The 25,673-nt window shown below is 40.8% G+C and overlaps 1 protein-coding gene across 1 annotated transcript in view; it reads left to right on the forward strand.

Annotated features, from left to right (window-relative positions):
* Window positions 1-25,673, forward strand: part of RABGAP1 (RAB GTPase activating protein 1) — a 123,071-nt gene that overhangs the window by 24,886 nt on the left and 72,512 nt on the right. The window contains exons 6-13 of the mRNA XM_032767672.2: window positions 804-961; window positions 4,852-4,962; window positions 6,961-7,027; window positions 11,323-11,425; window positions 12,681-12,850; window positions 15,569-15,743; window positions 17,310-17,403; window positions 19,932-20,082. Coding sequence (XP_032623563.1) covers window positions 804-961; window positions 4,852-4,962; window positions 6,961-7,027; window positions 11,323-11,425; window positions 12,681-12,850; window positions 15,569-15,743; window positions 17,310-17,403; window positions 19,932-20,082 — 1,029 coding nt within the window. The remainder of the gene's footprint in view (window positions 1-803; window positions 962-4,851; window positions 4,963-6,960; window positions 7,028-11,322; window positions 11,426-12,680; window positions 12,851-15,568; window positions 15,744-17,309; window positions 17,404-19,931; window positions 20,083-25,673) is intronic.

The raw sequence follows: 25,673 nt of genomic DNA on the forward strand, positions 1-25,673 counted from the left end.
TGTTGTTGAAGTGCAGGCCAGAAAGAACACAGAGAATTTGTGGAGCTGGCAGTTAGACCTTGTTTATATACCCAGTTGCATCAGTTTAACTAAAGGTGTGATATTGCACTTTCTTAAACTGGTGCTACATTGTGTGTGTATTTTTGCATCAGTCTGAACCTGGCTTACATCAGGTTAGCTTGCCCTGATGGTTTGCATAACAGGAGCAGGCTAAATTGATGTAAACCAGGTTTAAACCGGTGCAAGAAGGTGCAATATCACACCTTTTGTTAAACTAATGCAAGAGTATATGCTTAAAAAGTACTATCAGTTTGACTAAATCAGTGCACACCTTTAATTAAATCTGTGCAACTTTTTTATGGAGGCAGATCTTTAGGAAAAAATGATCTTGCCATAAAAAATGAGCAAATTTGGTACAGAATCTTTGAGATGATAAACATCTAGCTAGCCCTGCAATGCTATTTTTAGAAACCTTTCAGAGCCTTTAAATAGATAAATTACTACATATGCACTAGAGAATCAGAGTATGATTATTTCCACAACTTGTGAAATAATCACTCAAGGCACTGTGAAATGTTATGAAGAAATGGTCTCTTTGTAACTCAGACATTGGTAAATGCACAGAAATTGCAACCATGAGGTGACAGCATGCACATTTACTATTTTATCTTAGTATCTTAAGTAGAACCAGAGTATATCTGCATAGTCTTGCACAATATTTTTTCATCCCACTGGTTAATGAAAACACAGGTAGCAACCCTACTTGAACCTTTCCTAATCTCTCTGGTTCTGTATGAATGCAGGTGAGTCGAATACTGTACAGTTTTGCCACTGCCTTCCGCCGTTCTGCCAAACAGCCTCTGCTCTCAGCCACTGAAGCACCACAGACTCCAGACAGCGATATTTTCACGTTCTCTGTATCCCTGGAAATCAAGGAAGATGATGGGAAAGGTTATTTCAGGTATTGCTTCTTGATTTCTACTTATCCATCAGCTGGGTCTAGTGTTGGAGGGTGGCTGGAGGGGGAAAAACGTGATGAAGGCCTACCCCTAAATTCTCCTTTTGAAGAGTTTATACTGTAGAGTAAACCAGTCCCAGGTGTAGGCATTTTTGCTAAATAAAGCAATGATTTATTTCTGGATTTTCTTACTTTGCTCAGGACCCTCCTATTGGACTCTTCTTCTTGTTGTTATAGTTTGCATTGCATTGAGTCTGAGGCCGCCTGCCAGGTGTTTTCTGTACTTTTATATACCTCTTTTGTCTTTAAAATGCTGTGTGCAAAATAGCTAATTGCATTCAGCAGTCATCGCTGAGACTAAACACGTAACACTTAAATTCTAGTATCAAATATTACTGGTCAGATTTTCATAGGTGCTAAACACCATGGATCCTGCTAGAGTCAGTGGGAGCAGCAGATATTAAACCCCTTTTGAAAATCCGGCGATACACTTCGCATAAAGCTCCCCTCAAAAAAGATGGAGAGGACATGACACATCAACTGCCATCAGTGTGCTTTTCTAAAGTTTTAAACCCATTCTGGCCACTTGACATGAAACCTTGGGTCTGGGTAAATCAGAAAAGTAGCTGGACTTAAAACTTTGCAAGATACATCAGAGAGGGCTTGTGGCAAACAAGGGCTTTCATGCTCAAAATTCATTGGAGACCAGAGGTGAGGATGGCAGTATTTAGAAGACTTATTCTCTGATACTCAGGTATCCCGTCTGCTTGGTTGCAGGTTTTCAGTATTTGTATTAGTGCACCAACACATTTATCTGCTAACCCAAAAACCAGAACAGAATTTTCAAAAGCATGCAGCTGAACTGAAAAGATGGAAATTACTCTCCATGTGATACTGAGATTATCCTGACAAAGTTTTCTGTCACAAAGATACTGTACCATGTGGGGAATAGTTAGGGTGTTATTACTGCTTCAGCAGCCTGATGACCAAGACCACAAGCCCCTGCCCAAACTACTATATCAACATGGCACAAAAATATGTTCCTTGCCCCCATTCCCATCTGGTAACATATGCCCCATTCACTACTTCATCTCTGAAGAGCTAGCACTGCAGCACCACCTGGTGTCAAAAATCAACCACCCAACAATGAATATATTTCTGTACAGATTCTTATTCAATAGGACTTTAGATTTTAAGGTGAAAATACTTTTAAATTGAGTAACTTTTCAAAAGCCAGGGATGATTTTGCATGTGAATAGAGTTAGTATGTTCCTGTAAAGTTGAACCTTTGGCCCGTCCAGAAGTATATTTGGAAGCTTGTTTCCTGCTTCTAACCTGTCATTAATTTTGTTCTTGCTCTTTGAACATGGTAAATGAAATTAGACTGTGCTTAAACATGTCAGAATCTTTCCAGCAAAAATCTCTCTCCTGGGAAGCATTGTGCCAAGTACAATGTGAGAGATGCTTTCGCTGCGAGATTGGAGCTTTCTGGTAACGATTCAGCAACTACAAAGTTGTGTAGTCTGAGCAGGAATCTCAAGATTGTGCTCCATCCCTCCCCATGCCTTGTACACCAATAGCTGTAATTGCTGCCTTCATCTTGTGTCTAAGGGTACATCTACACTGAACAAAAGATCTGTGTCACAGCCACAGTTGGCCCAGGTCAGCTGACTTGGGCTTGTGGGGCTAGGGCTGTGAGGCTAAAAATTGCTGTGTAGATACTGGGCTGGAGCCCGGGCTCTGGGACCCTTCCTGCTTGCGTGGTCTCAAAGCTTGGCTCCAGCCTGAGCCCAAAAGTCTACACAAGAGATGGGTAGAGTTCCTATGCTCTTGTTTCCTTCTCAGGGACTTCCTCAGGATTGGTCCCAGCATTTTTTATGGGGGATCAGGAGGGAAGGAGGCTGAATTCAAATTCATTGTCGGAGGGCTCAAGTGTTAACAACTCATCCCTGTCATGTGATCCATTTAATTGAAATTCAAATCTCTGCTTTTGATTTATTCAGCTAAATTTCTCTACCAGCTGCAAATATTTAATTATAACCTTGTAAATGGAGCTTGCATCTATTCCTAAATGCTTGTCCTCTGTGTTTTGGTTCTCAAAGACAGCTAATTTGTTCTGTCTTCTAATCCAAGTGCTACTCGATTTCATGTGTGTTCCTATATCCACAGCAGTGTAGCAGTTCTAAAGAGTGCCACTGAGTATGACACTGGATAATCTTGATTCCTCAAAGGCCTTTTTCAGTTTCTGGTTAGTTCATACACAGTATCCTCAAATGTTTTATGTAGCCATTTATAGTATTTTAGAATTGTTGAGTTGCCTTTATCTCAGAGTAGCACGACTGCCATATGCTCTTGGAGTTGTAGAGCAGTTTGGCTGCTGGCCGTAGGCATAGAGATGTTTCTCTTGGATTTATGGCCAGTGGAAGTGTTGTTTAAAAACAAATTCCCTTTCCTCTTCTTTTTAGTACGGCATCTTCCCTCCAGGAACTTCCAAAGCACTGCTCAAATGTAACAAACTGATATACAAATTCAGGGCCTGAACCGCTCTCAGGGTTGGGCCCAATGCAAGGATCTTTTCAGCTACTGAAATGCAGCTTCCCCTGGGGTGGAATACAGCAGCTATTTTAATACAGCATAGCAACCTTATTTTAAGAAAAGGAAGTGAAAGAGGAAATCTTACCCAGCTCAGATGTTTGGGAGTGGTCTGGAGGGAGCAGACTGTAATTAGCCCAGTCTGGGCACTTGGATTAATAATACTAGTCTTTTGCTTAGAGAGTCAATGAGATCTGTAATGACCATGCTGATTAGAATGTCAGTTTTAAGTCTCAAGTGAAAGAGAGCATCACCAGAATTATCATGCCAGAGCAGTTGGGCTCAGAGGGTCGTGTCTCTTGTTTAATCACCACCTAATGGGTATGTCTTGGTGGTCTCCCACTCAGACATTGTCCAACCTCAATCTTATTTAGCTTGCAAGATCTGAAAGCTTCAAAGCACAGGGCGATTTGACTCTTTTGTATGTTATGTGCATGCACACGTGGCTGTGCAAGTCCTGTTAAGTTTTAAGTACTTGGCGTTAGCCGCTGTATGCTGTTCCTTATAAGACCACTTAGATAAATGCTGAGCTGTACTCGTTTTGTGTTTACATAGCCTGTCTCTCTTCTCGGTCTTTAATCTAAAGACTTAAATAAAATAAAAGGAGGCAAGGGATTAATGCTGCTCTCGAAGGAACATGGACTTGTGTATGGTGAAACCAACATTTCATCAGTCCCCTCCAACAACTGTTAAAGCTGTACTTCACTGTTGAACAAGCAGCCGCTGTTATATCACTTCGATATCCAGGTTGGCCATTTAGCGCAGTGCTGCCTGCACCCACATCAGCAGGCTGGCTATTGCTCTGGTAAGCATTTAGGAGAAGAAGCCCTTCTTAGTATCTAGCTGAAATGAAACTGGCTAGAAAAATACAAATCTAAGCTAGACTGCTGAGGGCTTTAAGTGTGCATTTTCTTTGCTCAGGTGCTTATTACATGCTTCCAAAGGCCCTACTGCCGCACTGTGCGCACGGGCGAGTCAAAACCAGTTTCTAATATACAATGAAATTGCTGTAAACCTCAATATTTTAAAATCCCTTGTCTAAATGCTGCTGAAAGTGTCCAAGAACAAGCTACATAATACAGAGTTATGTTAGTTAATTTCAAAGCCCAAGAGAGTACTGTCTCCTGATTATATTGCCATCTCTGTTCTGTTACTGACTGTAGTGGGCAAGGAAGAAAGGTCTGCGTGCATTTGTATACGAAGCTGACTTCACCAAATGTCTGATGCTGTTTTAATTTATTGAAAGGAGGAATACAGATAAATAACGATCTGAGTTTTCCCCCCTTCTTGGTAAATAACAGTGCAGTTCCCAAAGACAAGGACAGACAATGCTTTAAGCTCCGCCAAGGAATTGATAAGAAGATTGTGATTTACGTCCAACAGACAACTAATAAAGAACTTGCCATTGAGAGGTAACCCTGTGTTTTTAATTCTTTAACCATGTCCTATTTAGTTACACTGTTCCTAGTTCCAAGGCAACAGAGGAGTAATCTCTCTGTCAACATATGTTTTTATAGTCTTGTAATTTGAGTATGCAAACATCTTCTGGGATGTATCTCACCAAGGCCCCGATCCTGCAGTTGGATCTATGTGGGTGGACACAGTCTCAGGATCCACCCACACAAATCCAGTTGTAAGACTGGGGCCTACATCTCTGGTGAACACTCTTTGGATATGAGTTATTTTAAAAAAAATTGCTTGTAAAGTATTTCTCCTATTTTATGTTGCCTGATTCTGTGTTTAAATATTATTTTTTGCACGTGGGGAATGTTAAATGCTACTTGAATTTCAAGGGAACCAGAAAAAAAAAATGTTTTGAAAAAACATAATTTTGGAGCCTGTTGTCTGTTATGTAGACCATTCTATAGTCTCTGTTATCGTCCTTCATAAATAACGAGCCTGTTCAGGTCATGAATGGAAAGATCCTGGACTCTGAGTGTGCATGGTGGTCCATTTTAGAGTTATTTAAAAATATGTAAATCTGGATTTATACTAGAATCAGTGGTTGCATAACTTCAGTATTTACCCATCCCTGTAGTGTGTGAGCACCTCATATACTGCACTACATATATTCTGAATCTGCCAGAACAGAGGTGGGCAAACTATGGCCTGAGGGCCTTCCTGCCCGGCCCCTGATCTCCTGGCCCAGGAGGCTAGCCCCCTGACCCCTCCCCTACTGTTCCTCCTCCCCCGCAGCCTCAGCTCCCTGCACCACGGGTGGCCCTGCGTAGCTGGCTCCAGCTGGGCAGCAGGGCTGCCTGTCCTGGTGCTCTGTGCGGCACGGCTGTAGTACCGCCAGCCACCAGTGCTCCAGGCAGCATGGTAAGGGGGCAGGGAGCACAGGGGTTGGATAGAGGGCAGGGGAGTTCAGGGTGGTGGGCGGGGGTGTGGATAGGGGTTGGGGTGGTCAGAGGACAGGGAAAAGGAGGGTTGCATGGGGTCGGGGTCCCTGGGGGCCAGTCAGGAAGGAGGGTGAGTTGCAGGGGGTAGTCAGGGGCAGGGGTTCCAAGGGCAGTCAGGGGACAGGGAGGGGTGGATGAGGCTGTCAGGGGACAGGGAACGGGGGGGTTAGATGGGGTAGAAGTCCCGGGGGGGCCGTCAAGGTGAGAAGCAGTTGGGTCGGATAGGGGGCAGGGGCCAGGCACAGCCTCCCCTAACCGGCCATCCATACAATTTCAGAAACCCGAAGTGGCCCTCAGGCCAAAACATTTGCCTGCCCCTGGTCTAGAATGTGAAGTGGAGGAGAGGCGGGGGAGGAAATCTTACACCTTCCATTGACCAGAAGGAGATCTATTCTTGATCTAAGCACTGGCAGTCTACTCAGCACTGTTCATACTAAAGAGTAGGGCAAGGTTTCTGCCCCATAGAGTTTGCAGTCTGAAATGAAATGCAACAAATTGAGGTTGTGATGCAAACAGAGAGACGATAAAGCCAAGTCTGGTACTCCAGCCCTAAATATCGTTACTGTAAAATAAAGGCATAAAATACACTTGCACTTAATTTTGGATTTTGTGGTCTTTGTCTGTCATGGAAGGATATAGAAAGTTCCTTATGCAAATATCCCTAGTAATAGAAAATGAGATAGAGGAAGCCACTCAACAAGGCCTTGGTCAATCAGCTAACTTTGTTAGTCACAGCTACGTTTGTGCTGTTCCTTCAGGGAGGATTCTTAAATAACTTCCTGGGCCACTGTAAATAGAAGAGAACCATGTTTTTAAACCAGTTCACAAAACTGTGCTCTACAAGCTCTATGTTGGTATCCAATCAGGCAGTGTTGTAGTGTCCAAAGGCCCAGTGTAATACACAGGCAGAGAGGTACATAAATGGGGTGTTTTGCAGGAGGTGTTAGCAGCTTGTCCCTGAAATGTAATACTGATTTTTTTATGGATTAATTATTTGTGTTTTTGCAGATGTTTTGGCCTCCTCCTGAGCCCTGGGAAGGATGTTCGGAGCGGTGACATGCACCTTTTAGATTTGGTAAAATAGATTTTTATTAATAAATAAAGAACAAGAGTATTTCTTAGCAGCACTGGTGTTTGATCTCGGGGAACAGGCTGGAAAGATCTGGCTGCGTCGTCACCCACATCCAGTTCTTCAGCATGTGCTCTGCACGCCAGAATAGACCACAGTTCCTCTCACCTGTCTGGCACCAGGTTTTAAGATGGATTCAGCTGGAGTGTAATGTTGTATTAATCTGAAAGATGGAGTTTTACCGCAAAAGGACAGTGTTTTATGACTTAGATTTTTAAAGGGTTTAATCCACGTTGGTGTTTCAGATGAGCAGCCCAATTTGCCTTAAATGTTTCATTATCCCCTATAGCCAGAATATAGTGGGAAGTTTTATAGGGAACCTGGATAATCATTTCAGCACAAAGACAAAGTTTCAATATTAATTGGCATATCGGTGTTTCACAGGTGGCTTGTTGCATTTTTGATCTGATATCTGGAAAGTAATGATGTAGTAATTGCTAAGGCGGTAGGTATCACAGACATAGTTTGTGTTGTGGTTTTTTTTTTTTTTACCTGAACCATGTTTTATTAGTATTCTGTGAACATCTGTATAAGAGTAATTTCTCTATTTTAATTCATATTGAAAGGGTAGCATAAAGTAACTGGACTCTAAAGTACACATTAAATTTTAAAATAGAATAAGGATTTGGAACAGAGTATTTCTAAACCTCTTGCCAATGTGCTTTATGCACATGTAAATCAATTCCTGAATTGCTTCAGAATGTAGTCATACACCCTCTTAAAAGTACACTGCTGTTACTCAAATTTGAACAAATTTGACACGTTCATTAGCTCTCTCCTGTGTATCCATTCGCAGACATGCTAGTGTCTTCTTAGCAGAGAATTTTTTTGCTTCCTCTGTGCTCTGCTAAGGCCTATCATTACATTTTGCCATGCATCTGAAATGTCTTGGATTGTGGTTAATATTCTCTCCGAGATAGTCCCAGTTAGAGACCACAGAGAGAACTTGGACTTAGGGTGACTTTTTAAAGGAAAGCAGAATGGAAGTTCCACAGTGTTTCATTGCATTGCACTGTACAAATAGCATTTCCATTTATAGTCAATTATCTATTTAAAGTGATCTCATTCTTTCTTTATTATAATGGAGCTGGTAGTGCCACGTAAGAGTTAAAGTTGGCTGACATTTCCCATGAAAAGACCCTAATTTCAGTTTCTTATAACTTTACCAAACTTTAACATTCAGGCTGAAATTTTCTGTGTTTGGTGTCTTCCTAAATCTGAACTTTTTTTTGGAAAACTTTGACAAAAATAGTTCAGCTGTTTCCAAAAATAGAGTGGGGAAAATATTTCCTGTTCATATCAAAAAAATGTACAGATGTTTTCTTGAGTAGCTATAGCACATGCAAGATTTGGAGCAGAGTCTTGGAATTGGGTGGAGTGGGAAGGTTGCCTTTGTGTCAGCAATTTGCCTTTTGCTGTTTCTAAATTTGACCAAGTTATAGGCCTCTGAAAAAGCCCAGTGTGCACATACTCAGTGGAGAGTTGGCGATTTAGCAGCAAGATTGTAGCAAATATTGTCTGTATTGGGCAGGTTTCAGTCCAGGGCCATAAGGGCTGAGCAGGACTTTCCCTTCAGTTGTTGCTCCCAGCTGCTATGGGCTACTTTGGTACTGGGTGCAGGAACTGAGAGAGAAGACTCTCTCTTGTACACTCATTCCTCTGTCTGCCTGCCCCCAAGCAAGGGGAAGGAAGAACAGCTTGCTTCAAATACAGAGGGGACAAGAGCCAGACCTGGAGGCTTTCTGTCAGACCCTTGCCTCATTTGTTGCAGAAGCTGGAAGAACATAATAATGGCCATAATGGGTCAGACCAGTGGTCCATCTAGCCCAGTATCCTGTCTTCCGACAGGGGCCAATGGCAGATGCTTCAGGGAATGAACAGATCAAGGCAGTCATTAAGTGATTCATCCTCTGTTTTCCATTCCCAGCATCTGGCAGTCAGAGGCTTATGGATATGCAGAGCATGGGGTTGCTGCCCATCTTGGCTAATAGCTAAGGCTACGTTTTAGTCACAGTTATTTTTAGGAAAAGTCATGGACAGATTATGGGCAGTAAACAGAAATTAATGGCCCATGACCTGTCCATGACTTGTACTGTATACCCCTGATTAAATCATATGGAGCAGGGGGTGGCTTGGAGGCTGCCATGGGGGCTCTGGGGCAGGGGGTGGCGGCTGACGGGGGCCTACAGGGGCTCTGGGGCAGGAGGTGGCAGCTGACGGGGGCCCCAGGGGCTCTGGGTCAGGGGTGGCGGCTGACGGGGGCCCACAGGGGCTCTGGGGCAGGGTGCAGCAACTGCAGGCAGGCCCAGGACCCCCTGCTGTTGCTCAGGGGGAGAAGGCGGGGGAAGGGGCCGCTGTGGCCCGAGACTGCCCCAGCAACACCTGGTGCGGCTGGCCCAGGGGCTACCCAGGCTGCTTGGATGACCTCTAGGCCAGCCACACTTGCTGCTGGAGAAGTCACCGAGGTCCCATAAAATCACAGAATCTGTGATCTCTGTGATAGACTCGCAGCCTTACTAATAGCCGCTGATGGACCTATGCTTCATAAATGTACCTAATTATTTTTTTGAAATCCATTATAGTTTTGGCCTTCACAACATTCTCTGGCAGTGAGTTCCACAGGTTGACTGTGCGTTGTTTAAAACAAAAGAGAGAACTTCTTCACACATGTCCTACTCTGTCAGCTCCCTTACTCTTCACATTTTTTATATTATCTTTCCATGAAATATGTAGTATCTTCCTCAATCATCTGTAATGTACAGCTTCCAATCTTTTTGCTAGCTTTATACAGCTGGCCAGTAGTAGTGTTCTCATTTTCTGGATGCCTAACATGAGACGCGGGGTCTGATATATAAAAGTCAAAGGGGAGCTGTTCTTTGAACATATAAAGGGCTATAAAATGCACCCGAGGACTGAGGTGTCTCAAATTGGACAGCAAAATTAGTGAAGACTTCTGACCTTCATCTCTGCCTTAGTTCCCTATCCGTGAATGGGGATACCACCACCTCCTGACCTCAGGAAGGGTGTTCTGAAGATACATTTGTTAAGGTTTGTGAAGCACCCAGATTCTGTCCTGGTAAGCACCATAGGGAAATCCCATTAGTAAATGGATAACTTTGGTTTCAGAGTAGAGGCCATGCACTGAACAATGAGGATAAAACAAAATATTGAGTTAACTGGTTGTTACGTGGGTACTGTCCATTCTGTGCACTGAATGGGGCAAGGGTCCTGTGGAAAGAATAGTATGGGATCATGTATGTAAAGATTGTGTTATCAAGCATACTGACAAGGGGGATTAATTAAGGTTGCCTGTGAAGTCTTAAATTTCTGGCATTTCCTAACTTTTAATGTTATGTTTTGTGAGTACTATGTATATATTTTAGAAAAAGACCAGCATTAAAGAGTCCGCACTCTAATGTCCTTTAGATATCAAGGACATTTAGGATAGTACAATCTCACACTGTCAGATGTTGTTTATTACAACACTGCAGTGTATCAAGATACATTAATGTGAAACAGCTGGAAAGCTTTTTAGGATTAGCAGTTTGTAAGTATTCTGATCTAATTTGTTTCAATATAGTAGAGACAATGAAATGCATCCCTAAAGCAAACAATTTAGGAGCTTATATAGTCACATACTTTAATGGAGTGAATGTACCATTCAAGCAGCTGTCATTTAGAGACTGCATAGTATGAAATGAGGCCAGAATAACTGAATTGCCTTGAATCTTCTAGCGCCGTGTTAAAGAAGAAATCTGAAGGGAGCTTATATGGTTTTGCAATATGGAGCCTTTCCCCTGTAGACAATGGGTTTCAGTCTGACCCAGATTAGTAGTGGCCTGAAAGTCACCCGAGTGCAGTTGGCTCTTTGGCCTCTCTGAAATGAACTACAGTTCTTTCCAAGGTTCCTATTGGATAGTGTTCACTTCATAAAAAATCATTGCAGTTAGTAGTGACTGGCCTCTTCGTGGCAGACTCAGCTGGGAGGTCAAAGGTCTCATGGGCCATCGGAATTGAGCTCTCCTCTCATCCCCAGAGACTCTCTCCTGGTTAGAGCTGAGTAACGTGGACTTGGGGAGTTGGCAGTACTGATGCCCATGCAGTAGTTGTTTTGTGGATAAACATCAGGTGTCTCTCTAGGGCTGGGACTCCTAACACCTTTCATGAGCACACAGTTCATTTTAATTTTTTTTCATCATTTTAATGTTGATAGTAATGTTTGGTCTTCCATTTGTTTCTAGGAGTCCATGGGCAAAAGCTCTGATGGGAAATCGTATGTCATCACTGGGAGTTGGAATCCAAAATCTCCACATTTCCAGATTGTAAATGAAGAAACTCCTAAAGGTACCAACTTTACCAAACTTAACTTTATTATCAGCAGGAGTGTGTGACTGACTTTACAGGCATTGGATTTCTTTTTATTAATTTAAAAGGGCTGTTGCTGAGAGAGATCAGAGTGGCATCCTTTACTTTTTCTCTTAGTAACATAATATAGTAAAACTAATGTTGTCTCTGAATTTGGTTCACATGGGATGTGTAAATCTAAATAGAACAGAAGACTAGTCCATTCCCTAGTATTAGCATACCGTAAGGGTACTCAGACATCCTAATAGGGAAAGGAATGATGGTACAAGATGTGGGAGATATTGAGGAGGTCTAGTACTTCATTCCTTTAGCTTCTGCAGACTTTCATTATTGCACCAGATCACTTACTATAGGATTTCCCTTTTGTATGTGCTTAATTCCTACTGTAAATCCAACAAGGGTTGCACAAAGATTATTGGGGGAAAGCCACTATAAGAAAACTTTACATGTGACAGAGAAAAATCCACTAAACTGGCAGATTTGTGGGGCTCCACTTCAGTTTTGGGGGATGACTCTTGATTCTTAAGCCTAACAATGAAACTTGAAGGATAAAATTTCCAAATATTGTAGGTGATTTTCACAATTATTGTTGAGTGCGCAAATTGTGGAATTGAATGTGAATTGCCTGAAGGTCAGAAATGTTAGTGGTCCTAAAATGGTCTGGCCTAGTCTCTTTCCCATTTTGTGAAGAGTCCTGCTGCTATCGGTGGCTCTACTCTGTCAAGGAGAAAATTTCTCACAGCTTGGTGGTCTTGAAAACGTGTTTCAGAATCTCTTTAACGTGGTAGGATTTATCCATCATCCAAATGACTCATTTAAAAAAAAAATGGTGGGACTATACTGTACTTGCAAAGCAGAGGTCACCATGCAAAGCAAACCCTTAATTAAATATTTGTAATTGTTTTAAGGAACATATTTGCTAGTTTTCAATAGGGATTCAAAAAATCTGACAAAGGATTTTTATCCTCTGTAATGGGGCATCCTTTGCTAAAAGAAGATTCTAATAGGGCATCTTCTCTCTCTAGCAAATAGCTCATCTTATTGTCCTGTGCCAGTCACTGAAACCTTTGCTCTGGTAACCTCTGACTTGGGATGTTAGGTTAACTAAAAGATACTTTCCTGCAGAATTAGCTTTTACAGTAACATTACTACAAGGTAAACGGTTTAGAGAGCATTTCCACTGAGATTTGTCAGGAGGTGATTGTACTGTTGATTTGATTTTTTTTCTCTGTAGATAAAGTGCTATTCATGACTACAGCTGTTGATTTGGTGATAACTGAGGTTCAGGAACCTGTCCGATTCCTTCTGGAGACCAAAGTCCGAGTTTGCTCACCTAATGAGAGATTGTTCTGGCCCTTTAGCAAACGTAGCTCCACGGAAAACTTTTTCCTGAAACTAAAACAGGTAACACTGTCTTTTTATCTACAGTTACATTTGGGGCTTAGCAGGCTTAACTGACCATAACAACCCTATAATTAAATTCTTTTGAGACTTCAGAGGTAGATTTAGGATGCATTACAGGTTAAATGTCAACATGTTAGGGACAAGGATAAACTCAGTGCAGTTTAAAGGCCCGTCCTGAAGCCCAGATACATATGTTGTCCTATTGAAGACAGTGGAATGAATCGTGTATAAGGGCTGCAGAATCAGGCTGCAGGTTGTCGTGTGTAATTAACTTCTGTACTTTCAAACCTGGTATTTGGGATGTTACAAAATTTCCTTAATGTACAAGTCCTGCTTTTCTCTTACTTGACATGCCATAGTATAAACATAGAAAAGGTAGGTTAGATTTTGCAAAGATAAACAGAACTTCAAACAGGATTTAAATATGCAGGTCCCAGAAAAATTTGGCAGTTGACCTAGAAAGACTGTTTTCCTTCAATTATCCTCTTAACGTCTAAGAATTGGAGAAATGTCACCGCACTGCTCCCTTTCCCCCTGTGTTACATGATTAGAGCAGAGATTTCAACAAACCAAGTATACCAGCTTTTCCTGTTGAAAAACGGAACTGGGAAGCAGTGTCAAACATCTTAGCTTTTTGACTCCACCTGCTGGAAAGAAAAGGGTAAAGTCGTCTAAGACATACACTTGAATAATATATGGCAATACCTCACGCCAGAAACAGTCAAAGGCTTGAAAATGGATGATGAAAACCACCTAAGAGTTAGTATGTGGTGGTGGGGGGGGGGGTGGAGCTATTCCCTTACTTGCTTATGAAACAGTCATCCTGAAACAAAACCACTCTTCAGAAGAAATGGAGAGCATATGAAAACAAACCATCCCGTTGGTGGATTCACACAGTTCAATAGTACTGAGTGGAGTCAGGAATAGTGAGGGAAGGGGCTCGCTGATCTCTTATTGTTCATGATTTATATTGAGTCACTTCTTTAAGAAGCTCAATTGAAACGAGCAGCTTTCTCCCTAGTGTTCCCTTTTGTACTGCTTGGTTTTGGGGTTGTTGTTGTTGTTTTTTAAGTAGTAGCAAATAGTGGCATGGTTTCTTTGAGGCTTCTTTGCTGCATTTATCTTTTTTATTTAAAGTTAATTCCATGTGTAACCTGTTACGTTGCTGAAAGCTCATTCCAGAAGCACCTGATATGAAGAGATGTTATGGAAACCTTCCTTCAAAATACAGGCTGGAAAAACCCCCTCCATGTAGGAGATTAGTCTTATCCTCTCCCTATTTGGATTGATCTTTTTAAGGTGGATTGTGGAGATGTTGAACAATTAGTGCAGCTAGCTGTAAATATTTCACTAATCTTAGAATACAGGCTGCTTTTCTGCCTGGTAATGTAAGGAAGCTTATCTAATTTTAGCTAATTTTGTATCTTTTGTCTTACCAAACTCGCATGCATTGTGACCTTTTATCTCACATAATTCTGCCTTGTTCACAGGCACTGACAGGTTATCCAACTTCCAGTGTTTACTAATGGAGGAGTTAGCACAATTCATAGTTGAAGTGACTGATATAGTCATGCCTGATAAGCATGGAAGGGAAACTTGTTTCTACAGAGAGGTGATTAGTCTTTAAAAGATACAACTATGTAGAATTAGCTTATCTTAGTTTGCCAATGTTTCTTGTTTCGGAAATGGTGGAAGCAGAGGGATTTTATTTTCCCAGATAACATTCACTGACTTAGTGATCTTTAGTCGGGAAGAATTTCCATAAATTTAAAATACTAAAATGATGAAATTGAACTTTGGGAATTTTTTACAGTGGAATTCTGTAAAAGTAGCTATTTCTTTCTTTCCATATGTTTGAGTTTGACTGGGTGGAAGTAAAGCTTCTTTAATAGTCTTGAATTAAGTTAGAATTTTGTGAAGTGTTTACCTAGAAAGTCTTTGCTTTAACTTCCCTGTAACAGAACAGAAGCATTGAAAATTAATAGAGGAAATAAGGCCAAACAATGGACCTTGGAGTCCATAAAGTTGGCTACCTGTGTAGCAAGAATACATGTACATCTTACTTTTGAAGTAGCAAATAGACGATCAGTAGCCATTCTGGGACACTAAACAAGAACAAACAGTCTTATCACTAAAAGATTACAGAAAAAATTGTCGTACACTGCACTATTAGTCGGTAAGAAGTTAGCTATAGTTCTAGGTTTTTGTCATTCGTAGTATATTCCCCCTTAATGAAAGGTTGTCAGGTAGTCAAGAATTCACCGAACTTCCTCTCCTAGAACTTCCCCAGAGCAAACCTATCATATACTGTTGAAATACATGCTACCTGTGTCTCCAGTCCACTCCTGTGGAAAAAGATGAGCCTTCTTATGAGTCCTGGACCTGAAATATACTCATTTGTCCCAAGGTGGGGAGTACATCTTACTTGTAGGAGCTATACAACTCTGAGTGATGCCTTTTGGATTATGTTTGCTATGCATTCCCATGAAATAGGGGCAGACACCAAACACCGCAAGCATTCACTGCCCTGAAAGTTGCATTGTGGCACTGAAAGGATTGTAATAAAAATTTCAGTTCTTCACTTTTTCCTATGTGGATGGTGGTGAAAATAGTTCCTCTTCTCCATCTCCCCTACCCCAAGGAGAGGATGTAGAAAGAACGTTGTGAAGCACATATTCCTACGTAACGCTTGATTCACAAGTATATTTTCTAATCCAGATAAGACAAAAGGACAGGAAGAACAATGCAGATGCGTTATATGAAGTTGTGTGTCTGGAAAGTGAATCAGAAAGGGAGAGAAGAAAAACTACAGCAAGCCCCTCTATTCGATTGCCGCAGTCTGGGTCCCAGGGCTCAATGATTCCTTCCCCTCCAGAGGATGATGAAGAGGAAGGTAAGAAGTGGGTCCTGTAACCTTTATTTTATTTGCATGTTTTGAAGGAAATGGAAGCCAGCCTAGGTAACTAACAAAACTGTTTAGAACAAGTTACCTTTTGAATGGGATCTTGTTTCACACTTTAAAACTATGAGTATCTTATAACTAACATTCAAACCGTTCCTGCAGCTGCCACTCCATTTTTCTTGGGCACGTCTATGAACCAACTAAATGCTTTTCCTTGGTTCATTTGAATTTGCATGGAGACACACTGTGGAGAGTTTGAAACACTGTGACAAAGTTAAAAATGCTGATAGGCTGCTTAGAAGCATCTGACCTGAAGTAGCACTTGAGATGGAGTTTGTCTCTCCTTTAAACAAATGTAAACAGCTGCAGCAGTGAGAAATGTGGAGTTGGCTTTAGTTTGAGTTTTCTATACGTGGCATGTTTCAGAGTAGCAGCCATGTTAGTCTGTGTCCGCAAAAAGAACAGGATAAGTTTGTTAGTCTCTAAGGTGCCATAAGTACTCCTATTCTTTTTATAAGTGGCATGTTTGCAATGAAAAGTGAGCATAGGCTTCTGTAGTGCATAATGTCACACCAGGAGCTATTTCACTGTTTTGATGATGCTGTTCATTCTGAGACCTGGTGTGTTTTCAGCCAGCTGTGTTGCCATTTCATTTTTTGAGTAGACTTCTGAACTGTTTCTGAGTAACTGTTAGAAAAGTAATCAATATGCTTGAATTATAGCACCTAGAACAGCGTGTGCTGTTCTAGATTTTTCACACATGAACCAAAATAAATGAGATCCATTCAAAAGGAATGTATTTTTGTATAAATAATTTCATGGAACAACGCTGTCAGAGAAATACTGAATGGCAGCAGAGCTTTTATCTACATTACTTGTAATGAGCATTTCAAGATATCTGTGACTGAATATATCAGCTATGAGATTGGTTTTAACCAAGGGCTGCTTATTGTGCTTGTGCTTATCTACTCTTCCATTTTAGCGATGGAATGTGCAGCATTCTAAAAACTACATAATTCAAGCTTTGGGGGCTATCAAAAAAGTAACAGCATTCAAAGGAAAAGTGCAAAGCTGTTCAGGTTGCAATGAATGCAATGACATTATAATGGCCTCATTATATTTCATAAAGGAAACAAGATCCCTTAATCATTCATTTGAAAGATCAAGAGTTGAGGATGTTACATTATCTATCACTGGCAGTATTTCAGTTGTTTGTCAGGTATTTGCTGCTTTAAAATGCTTTAGCAGTACTAGAGGTGCAGCATTTCACTGATAGCAATACCATACGTTTCTTTCAAGATAACATCTGAAATATGATTACATTGGTAGCAATTAGGTTAACGCCTGCTTTGCATTCTGGCTTGTTCTGGACTGAATTATGAGGTGCCTGGTAATGATTATATAAGGATTGAGTCTACAAATAGTGTATTCCTCCCTGTTAAAATTTGCACAGATACACCAAGAACTGATTCAAATTGTAGAGAGTTGAATGCTAATCTCCTGGTAGGATAGTTCCCCCTGTTCTTACATTTTCTCCTCTCTTCTCATTCATTATAGATAATGATGAGCCTCTCTTGAGTGGTTCTGGAGATGTTTCCAAAGAGTGTGCTGAAAAAATTCTTGAAACATGGGGAGATCTTCTGTCCAAATGGTAAGAAGCAAGAATATGCATTCTGAAAATGGTACTTCTGAGTCTTCTCAGACATGATAGGTTGCCAGCTAAGTGTTTTCTTTCTTTGCAGAGTGGCCATTGTTTCTCAAAATTAGGGTGAATTCAATCCTCTGTTATTGAGAGTGCCCCTTATTTTCTTATATGATTTCAGGTTCTGTCTGATATCTTTTGTACTTCTACTTTTTTATATGTCTGAGTGTTCTTTAAAGTCATTGAGTCAACATGTTAGTTGCTTGGGGTTACTGCAGCCACAGGTGTTCTGGAAAGCCTTGTATTACTTTGCTCTACATTTGCTAATAAAAAAAATCTAACTATCAAAAGAAGAAGAAGAAAGCTGCAGCTTTCCCTCCACTTTGGCTCCCCAGAGATCATTTCCCAGGTAGATTCCCTCCTTCCAGGTCCAAGGTCGATTAGAGCTGAGCCCCTTACCCCCTCTGAGTATCCTTAGCCTTTGACTCTTAAAAATGCAGCAGGATCTACATTGGATTATGAGGATGTGTCCATCTCATTAAAGGAGGATAAGCTCTGGGTCCATCAGGGGAGTGTATGAGTCATTCTGCTTTTCTAGGAAGTGCTGATTTATCTAGCACAGAATTTGTAAATAGTAGAGATTCTGGTGCAACCCATACCCTCCCTTTCTGGGCGAACAACTAGTCAGCTTTGCATACGAAGATGAGCCTCCCTCAAAGAGGTTGGTACTGGGATCTTTGCAAAACTCTGTCAGCATTGCACAAAGAGATCACACAAACACAATACCAGATGAAGCATTTCAAACTTGCCCTTGATCTCTATCTAGTATTCGTTCTCTGCCTGTGCTTCCTAACACCATTGGAAAGCAGAGCAAGAAACATCCAGAAAGCTGAGGGGAAATGAAATACTACATCCGAGAAGGAGAAAAGCAACGCTACAGTACAGTAGAGATCAGATTAAATCACATTAAGTGGTAGGAAATTTACTAATATAATGAATTTTAGCAAAGATTTTCTTGATATCAAGCTACTCATAGCCTAGTAAGGGGAGTGGTTCTCTATTGATCTTTAATGCCATCATTTCAAATTTGATAGGGTTTTTATTTCCAATTTTTTAATACAGATATATTATGCTAATTTGATAGGAGTGCTTGACATGAAATTGTCACTTTAATATAACAAAAGAGTGGAAAGACTGCAACAAAATGATGTCCTCTCTTCCCCCACCCCCTTACAAGCAGTTTGATCAGATGAGCTCTACAAATCCTCTCTCAGCAAGAATGTTTCTTATATACTTCAGTTCTGTAGCTCTTCCAAGGCTGAAAAGTAATTAAGCCACCTGACACTCTCACTGAAAATGTTTTGGCAGCTCTAAGGACGTGGAGTGCTTCTGTGCTAATGCTGGCAGTAACAACAGTTTAGTGTCGTGTTAAAGTTTCCCTCTTAACTTAAAAAAAAATATTGCAGGTAATGATCCTTGAGCTTTTAGCATAATAGAGGATTGAAAATCCTAAAAAGGAGAGTGCCATGGTTTTATGATCTCCTATTCAGTTTTTTTTAATAGCAATTAGCGATTTGTTGGTATTCTTTTAACTTTTTTTTACCATGTTTGGTTTGTATTTTATTACAAATGAGTCACATTCTCTTCCCACTCCAAAATCCAGTAGTTGGGAATATCTGGTAACCAGTTACCCATCAAGTACACAGGTTATATTGTGTGACACTGTTTTATTAAACCTACTATATATACTAATTGTGGTCATAAATTAAAGTAAGGCAGTTCATAGTCTCTTCAGAGGATTTGTATTTGTTGTAAATGTTCTAACTCCCAAGCTTGTTTCTGAGAACAGATTTTATTTCTTTTATAGATTATAATTGATTAGTGCTCCTTGTTATCAAGCTCTGTTGTATTTCTGGTGTAATGGGGGAAATCCTGGTATTTAAAAAGCTTTCTAGAAAGATGATAAATTCAGGAGAACTGAATTTATGTAGAGGGTGAAAGAACAGATTATAGTACAAAGGTCCTGTGGAATAATTGCTGTTTTAAATGTCTGACACACTAATTTTTTGTGGCCAGATGATTGTAATGGAATCATCCTACTGTAGATTGAAGAGGAGCAGGAAAGGAGGCCAGCATATATACATATTCTAGAGATCATACAGAATGTGGTGTATTTCTGTACTTGTGTTTAAGGCTTTTCTGCTTTGGAATATTGTGCTGTTGAGTCTCTTACAGCAGGTCCAGGACGTGTTTGTCTTCAAACTAGATTTAATAGGGTTTATGGAAGTAGATTGGAAATGTGTCCCATTAATTTTGTTTCTTTCATGGCTCCTGAATGTTCCCACACTGTCATTTATATTACAGCCTCCTATGGACGAGAAAGATACTCCAGCAACACATAGAATGTCTTAAAGTTTTCTCCTTTGTGTCTCACATTCTGCATTGCATTTTGGTTGTTACCCATGTGTTTTCATACATTTGTACTTGGGCAACAGTGATGGAGCATAACTTCCCTCTTGCCCCCTCCCTTCACCCAGGCATCTCAATTTGAGTGTGAGGCCAAAGCCTTTGTCAGCATTGGTGAGAAGTGGTGTTCCGGAGGCACTGAGAGGAGAGGTGTGGCAGCTGCTAGCAGGATGTCATAACAATGACCACCTAGTGGAAAAGTACCGAATTCTCATCACAAAGGTAAAGTGATGCATTTTATCTTTTTAATGTCTTATTGGTAGAAGGGTGGATAGTTACAAGAACTCTGTATTGCTTAAAGGTTATTGGGTATAACTGAATACAGAAGCCGAAAAAATCAATATAATGGAAGAAAAACATAACAAAACACCCTAGGATCTGGAGTATTTATTGTGGCGTTACCGCCACATACAGCATATTTCTCTCTTAATATTTCCACTAATATTTTATAAAGCTGTGACCTGTTTTAGTTTGCCTCTTAGGAATATTCAGCTATTTGCTTTTTATGTCATTGTTAGAGATTTATTTGGTTAAATTCTTTGGCTTGGTAAGATTTCCTGTTGGAAAGGTAATGTCTGTTAAATTGCCCCTAAAATCTGTTTGCAGCTAAAATGAGAATCCAAACCTAAATGTTGAATTTTAACTTGGTTACGCTACTAAGAAACAAGTCAGTGTGATCTGTTAACATTTGTTTGGTTTTTTTAAAGGGCATATTTGGGTTTTTTTTGGTCCAGCTGTTTAATTTTGCAGATCTTGGTTCTTAAGAACAACAGTAGCGTCTGGAAGTTTCTGACATTAATGTTGACAACAATAATAAAGAAAAAGAAAAGACGTTATATGCTCAAACATCATGCAACCATGCTTCTCAAAATTCAAAATATAACAGTTGTTCAAGAAATAAGAATGAAATATCTTTTCTCCACAATCAGTATTGTGAATTTGGATATGATCATTTTATGCACAAATAGTCCCATTTTACTGTGTTCATCAAATGATAAAGTACTTAAGGACTGTGTAAGAAATGACTGGTGGTGAGAGTTCACTACAAAAGTCATCTGAGTGTAAATTCATTGTCCAAAAGATAATTAGCAAAATTAGTCTGAGTCAGCCTTTGGATATCCATGATCTGATTACACATAACCTGACTCTGATTTGCCAGAAATAATTATGAACATTATTCTGAGGGGAGAAGGGCATCTGAAATAAGACCCAGTGGGAAATAAAGCTTTGATTTATGTTGCATAATCACACAAGTTAAGAAGAAGGTAGTATTATCTGTCAAGCAAAATCTCCTGGGTGCTTCTGTTGTATTGTTTCAACTGCTAGATGAGGAGCTGACCATGTCACTTGTGTCCCCATTCCAATATTTGGGTACTAGAATGAAGGAATGAGCTGTGTGTAGTATAATATAGTGCATGACATACACCCCTTCTGTCTGTGAGTGAGTAAATGCACTAAGGTTTTTCATTTTCCTTCTTAAATCTGTGAAATCCTTCCACTCTTTCACCTCTTGGTGGAAGCAGAAGAAATAACCTAGCTGTGATGCATTCAAAGTTTCCCTGGAGTCCCAGGCAGGGAGAGTTGGCTGATTCAGCATTGTGATATAGGGACTGACCACTCAGACAATACTGCAAAATTAACCTCTTGAAGAAAATTAGCATTGAATGAGCCTCTTTGGCATATGATCTCATAGAGTAATTGGCTTAGGCAAACGAAAGTGAAGTCTACTTTCTAATATAAATGCCATATTTGAGAATTGCTGTGGTGCTGGTTGTAGTGACCAAAAATCAGTTAAATGAAAATGAGACAGGAGTGTTTTTATAGCATTAGTAGAAAAAGGATGATGGTCTGGAGGGAAAAAATACCTATTCAACTTGTATACTGAATTTTCTATAGACTGCAGAGAGTGAGGAATGGTGGAAGACCTAGAAAAAAGGATAAGGAGCTGCAAAGACAGAGGTCCAGAGATGAGATCAATTCAAGGGTCCTTTAGGAGGAGGAGATGAGAGAAAAGATGTCAGCAGTGGCAGAATTGTGTGCAGCTGTAAAGAAGGACAAGGACCTTGAAGTGGAAGGGAAGAGGGTTAAAAGAGGGAAGTGACCTGGTCAGCAAAGGAGAGAAGTATGGGTTTTGTTTGTGTTTGTGTGGTTTTTGGTAGAAATTTGGATGGATTTAAAAGGAATAAGGTGAGGAGCAAAGGACACTTATTGAAGAGAGGGTTGTGACCTAGACTTCTGCAGTGAGCCTGGGATCCTGTGGGACCTGAAGGATCCTCTGCCATAATAGTGGGTAAAATGTATTTTATTGCAGGGGCAGGATTGGGTGGGCAAAACCCAGACTGTGGTAATTTGTGGGAAAACACTAAATTGGTTTACATTGCTGAAATTCTGTTTGACAAACTGATGAGCAAGTTTTTCTTTAAAAAAATAAAAATAAAATAAAGGTTTTAATACCCCACTACCCCGATATAACACGACCCGATATAACATAATTCGGATATAATGTGGTAAAGCAGTGCTCCGGGGGGGGGGGGGGCTGCGCCTTTCGGCGGATCAAAGCAAGTTCGATATAATGCGGTTTCACCTATAATGCGGTAAGATTTTTTGGCTCCCGAGGACAGCGTTATATCGGGGTAGAGATGTACTTAAATTTAAACGAGGGATGGAAACAAATTTGATGTCCATTATAACAGAAGTTAAAGTATTTTTTACATGGTTTAAATAGGATTTGTTGTTGTCTTTTAGTGGTAAAAATTGTCTGAATTCCGTTTTTATACATATATATAAAAAATGTGAACCAATTGAGTGTTTTATATATGAAAGTAGCATGGGGGAGTCTTGTGGGTCGGAGTGGGATAAAAATGCAAGAAACAGTGCTGGAACTGATGAGAATGAGAGTGGGTTTTGCGGGACGGGAGCAGGGGCTCTGCTGTGACCATCCTTTCAGATAGCCAAAGCTGGCAGAATCCTTTAAGCATCTCTAATCAAGTGTGTTGGCCTGTTCTGGTAGAGTGAAGACACAGCATTGTTGTTTTTCTGTGGTTGGGGAGGGCTGCTCTGAAGGGTGATTCCGTGGACACTTGTAGTAACTTGCTTAATCTTTCAGGAACAGTCTACCCTACAGGGAACTCATCTGGCTGCTGGCATATAATCATCAGACTTGTTTTGCAAAAGGAAAAAATGGTAATAGGTTTAGGAAGTGTCTTCAGGTTTACATGCAGTTTGCTTTAATCAGCAGGCTTCTTATTTGAGAACTTCATCCCCCTAAGGCAGCAAGTTCACCACTTTGGCCTTTGCAGCAGTTACCAATATCTTTGAAAATGGTGCAGTGTTGCTGCTCAAATCAACTCATAGTACTGATATACCTGCTTCCTGACAGAGCAGTATAGAAAACCAAGTGCTGTGCTGGATGGCATCAAGCCCTGCCTTCTCTGCAAAGCAGTGTGTGATACTTCAGATAACTTTATCTCATGCTGGATGTGCATCTGCAGATATGTCAGTTCTGCTTAGTGTGAGCAAAAAAATGAAAAACAGAGATGATATGCTAGTGACTGGTGTTCAGCCTTCTACCAAAAATTATTTAAGACCAAAGAATGACTTAAATGCTTTCCTCGTGATCAAAAATGCTGCAGCCTTTCAGGTATGCTCCTCTCTGCCAGAGAGCTGTGAGCAATGAACTATCATTTCTTGTCACTTCATCAGACTGCATTGCACACTGTAGTCTTCTGGCCTTGTCTTTTGCTTCAGGGCAGTGAAAAAAGGTAGGTTTCTCACTGAGATTTCAATCAACTGCTTTAGTTAAGTGACTGGATCAACTTCTTTCATGCTGACACCTTTAAAAAATAACATTTGGAGAGTGTTCAGTGCAGCACACACAAATAGCATCTGGCACTTCTGCTTCTCCTTCCACATGAGTAATTGCTCCACTGACCCAGCAAGATATCTACAATTCCATCATATGCTTGCTAAGTGGAAAGGCATGAGTGAGTAGATTTATAATAGTGGTGGACAGTGGTTTGGTCTCAGTGTTTGGTTTTCATTATTCCTGATTAACTTAGATAATTATACATGGAGTTCTGACATGAGCTTTAACTGTTCTGAAGAGAACTGGTCAGTTGTCTTAGCCAAAATACTGTAGTGTGACAGAAGGAATTCAGATCTCCACAAACTTAGTTGAGCGCCACCTCCTTAGTGCTCACAAGACTGCTGTGGTCCCATGTGTGTTAAGCCTCCAGAGGCTGAAAAGAGACCAGACAATGCCCCAAACTGGGGGTGTCTAGGTACATTGTTAGAGTGCAGATCCTTTGTCTAACAACCCATCTGGAGAGCATAGATCTCACAGTCCAACTGCCTAGATCCTGGGATGAGTATGAGTCCCTCCCCTGTTACTTAAACAACATATCTTCTCCCGCAGCTCTAGCTGTCTGGGTCTTTCTCAGCTTTACTCTTCAAGGCAACTTGATAGGCCTAACACGTAACAGTCTCACTTTGCACAGGATTCTAAACATCAACTGCTCTTTACTTGATAGCATGCGAGAAGACAGATAATCTAGAGAATAAAAAACATTTTGCATGCAGTGCCCCTCCCTTTCACTCATTCTTCCCTGAAGTCCCTGGGGGGCCCTCTCTGTTCAGGTAGGCAGAGTTCCCTTGGCCTCTTCAGACTCCTGTATCAGCTCCCCTGTGCTCAAGCTGGTGAAAAAGGCCAAAGACCCCAAATAGGTCAACTTCAGCCCTTTTATAACCTTCCAGTTCCTCTCAGGTGATTTCAGGATCTGGTCCCTCAGCTGATCACAGACCTCTACCAGGTTCTATTAATTTCTTCTCTGACAAACCAGTTCTTCTGGGTGGGAGCTAACCTATTGCCTAGAATTTCTTGGTTTTAATAGATGATCATCCTGATATAATAACTTTCTATTGTCAGCCCTGCATCTTACCCTTTGGAATTTCTGTCCAACTTGGAGGTAAAGAGGACAACTGTGCAGCCCTATGCTTTCTCTTTCAAAATAGAGTTTTCAGGTTGGTAAAGATACATAGAGCGAGTTCATAATCTCACAGAGAATTCATAAATTGCACAGCTAGATTCCCCAGGTAGTCATACTTCCCAATACAGAAGTGTCTTCTAATCATCTGGGAGGCCTTGCACTCTGACTGCCATGGTTTTACCTTCCTGATAATGCTGTGCCATGTTTTACAAGCCATTCCTAGAAGTACTGCTTTTGCAAGACTATTGCTAGGAGTGCTGTTAATGGAAATGCCAAATCAGTGGCACTGCAGTTTTCTGAAGGTGATGTCTCCAGGAGTGAGTAATCTCATTATAGCAGAACTACAAAAGGAGTTAATGCAATCCCCCAGCTCTCCAGTGCAAAGCTGGTAATGCGATAGGCCTGTTTAAGTATTCATAGTAAGTCTGTCCCCCCATTTCTGTCTTGATGTTGACCTCTTTGTTTCAGTAGCAGCATTTGATTTCCATCAGCCTTTTCGTGACCCCAGATGGCAGCGAGACACTTCATTAATATGTATCTGTGTTGACAGCTGCGTTGGAAGTCTCTGGCCTCTTTCAGTGGATTGTTTCTTGTGAGCGGTGTTGTGGACATGGGCTGCATCAATAGTCTTTGATATTCCAGTTTACTTCCCGATGGGCTTCAGACTCTTGATGGTTTCAGAAGCTGTGTTTTGCTTTCTTCTGCTTGTTAACAGTCTCTGTAAGAGCAGCCCCTGGCTTGTTGTGGCTATGTGCCTGATTCCATGTGGTGGCTGAACAGTGAAATAAAAATGTCCTCCACTGTTTTCTAAATGGAGACCTTTTTTTT

Source organism: Chelonoidis abingdonii, chromosome 24, assembly GCF_003597395.2.
Source record: "Chelonoidis abingdonii isolate Lonesome George chromosome 24, CheloAbing_2.0, whole genome shotgun sequence".
NCBI lineage: Eukaryota > Metazoa > Chordata > Testudines > Testudinidae > Chelonoidis > Chelonoidis abingdonii.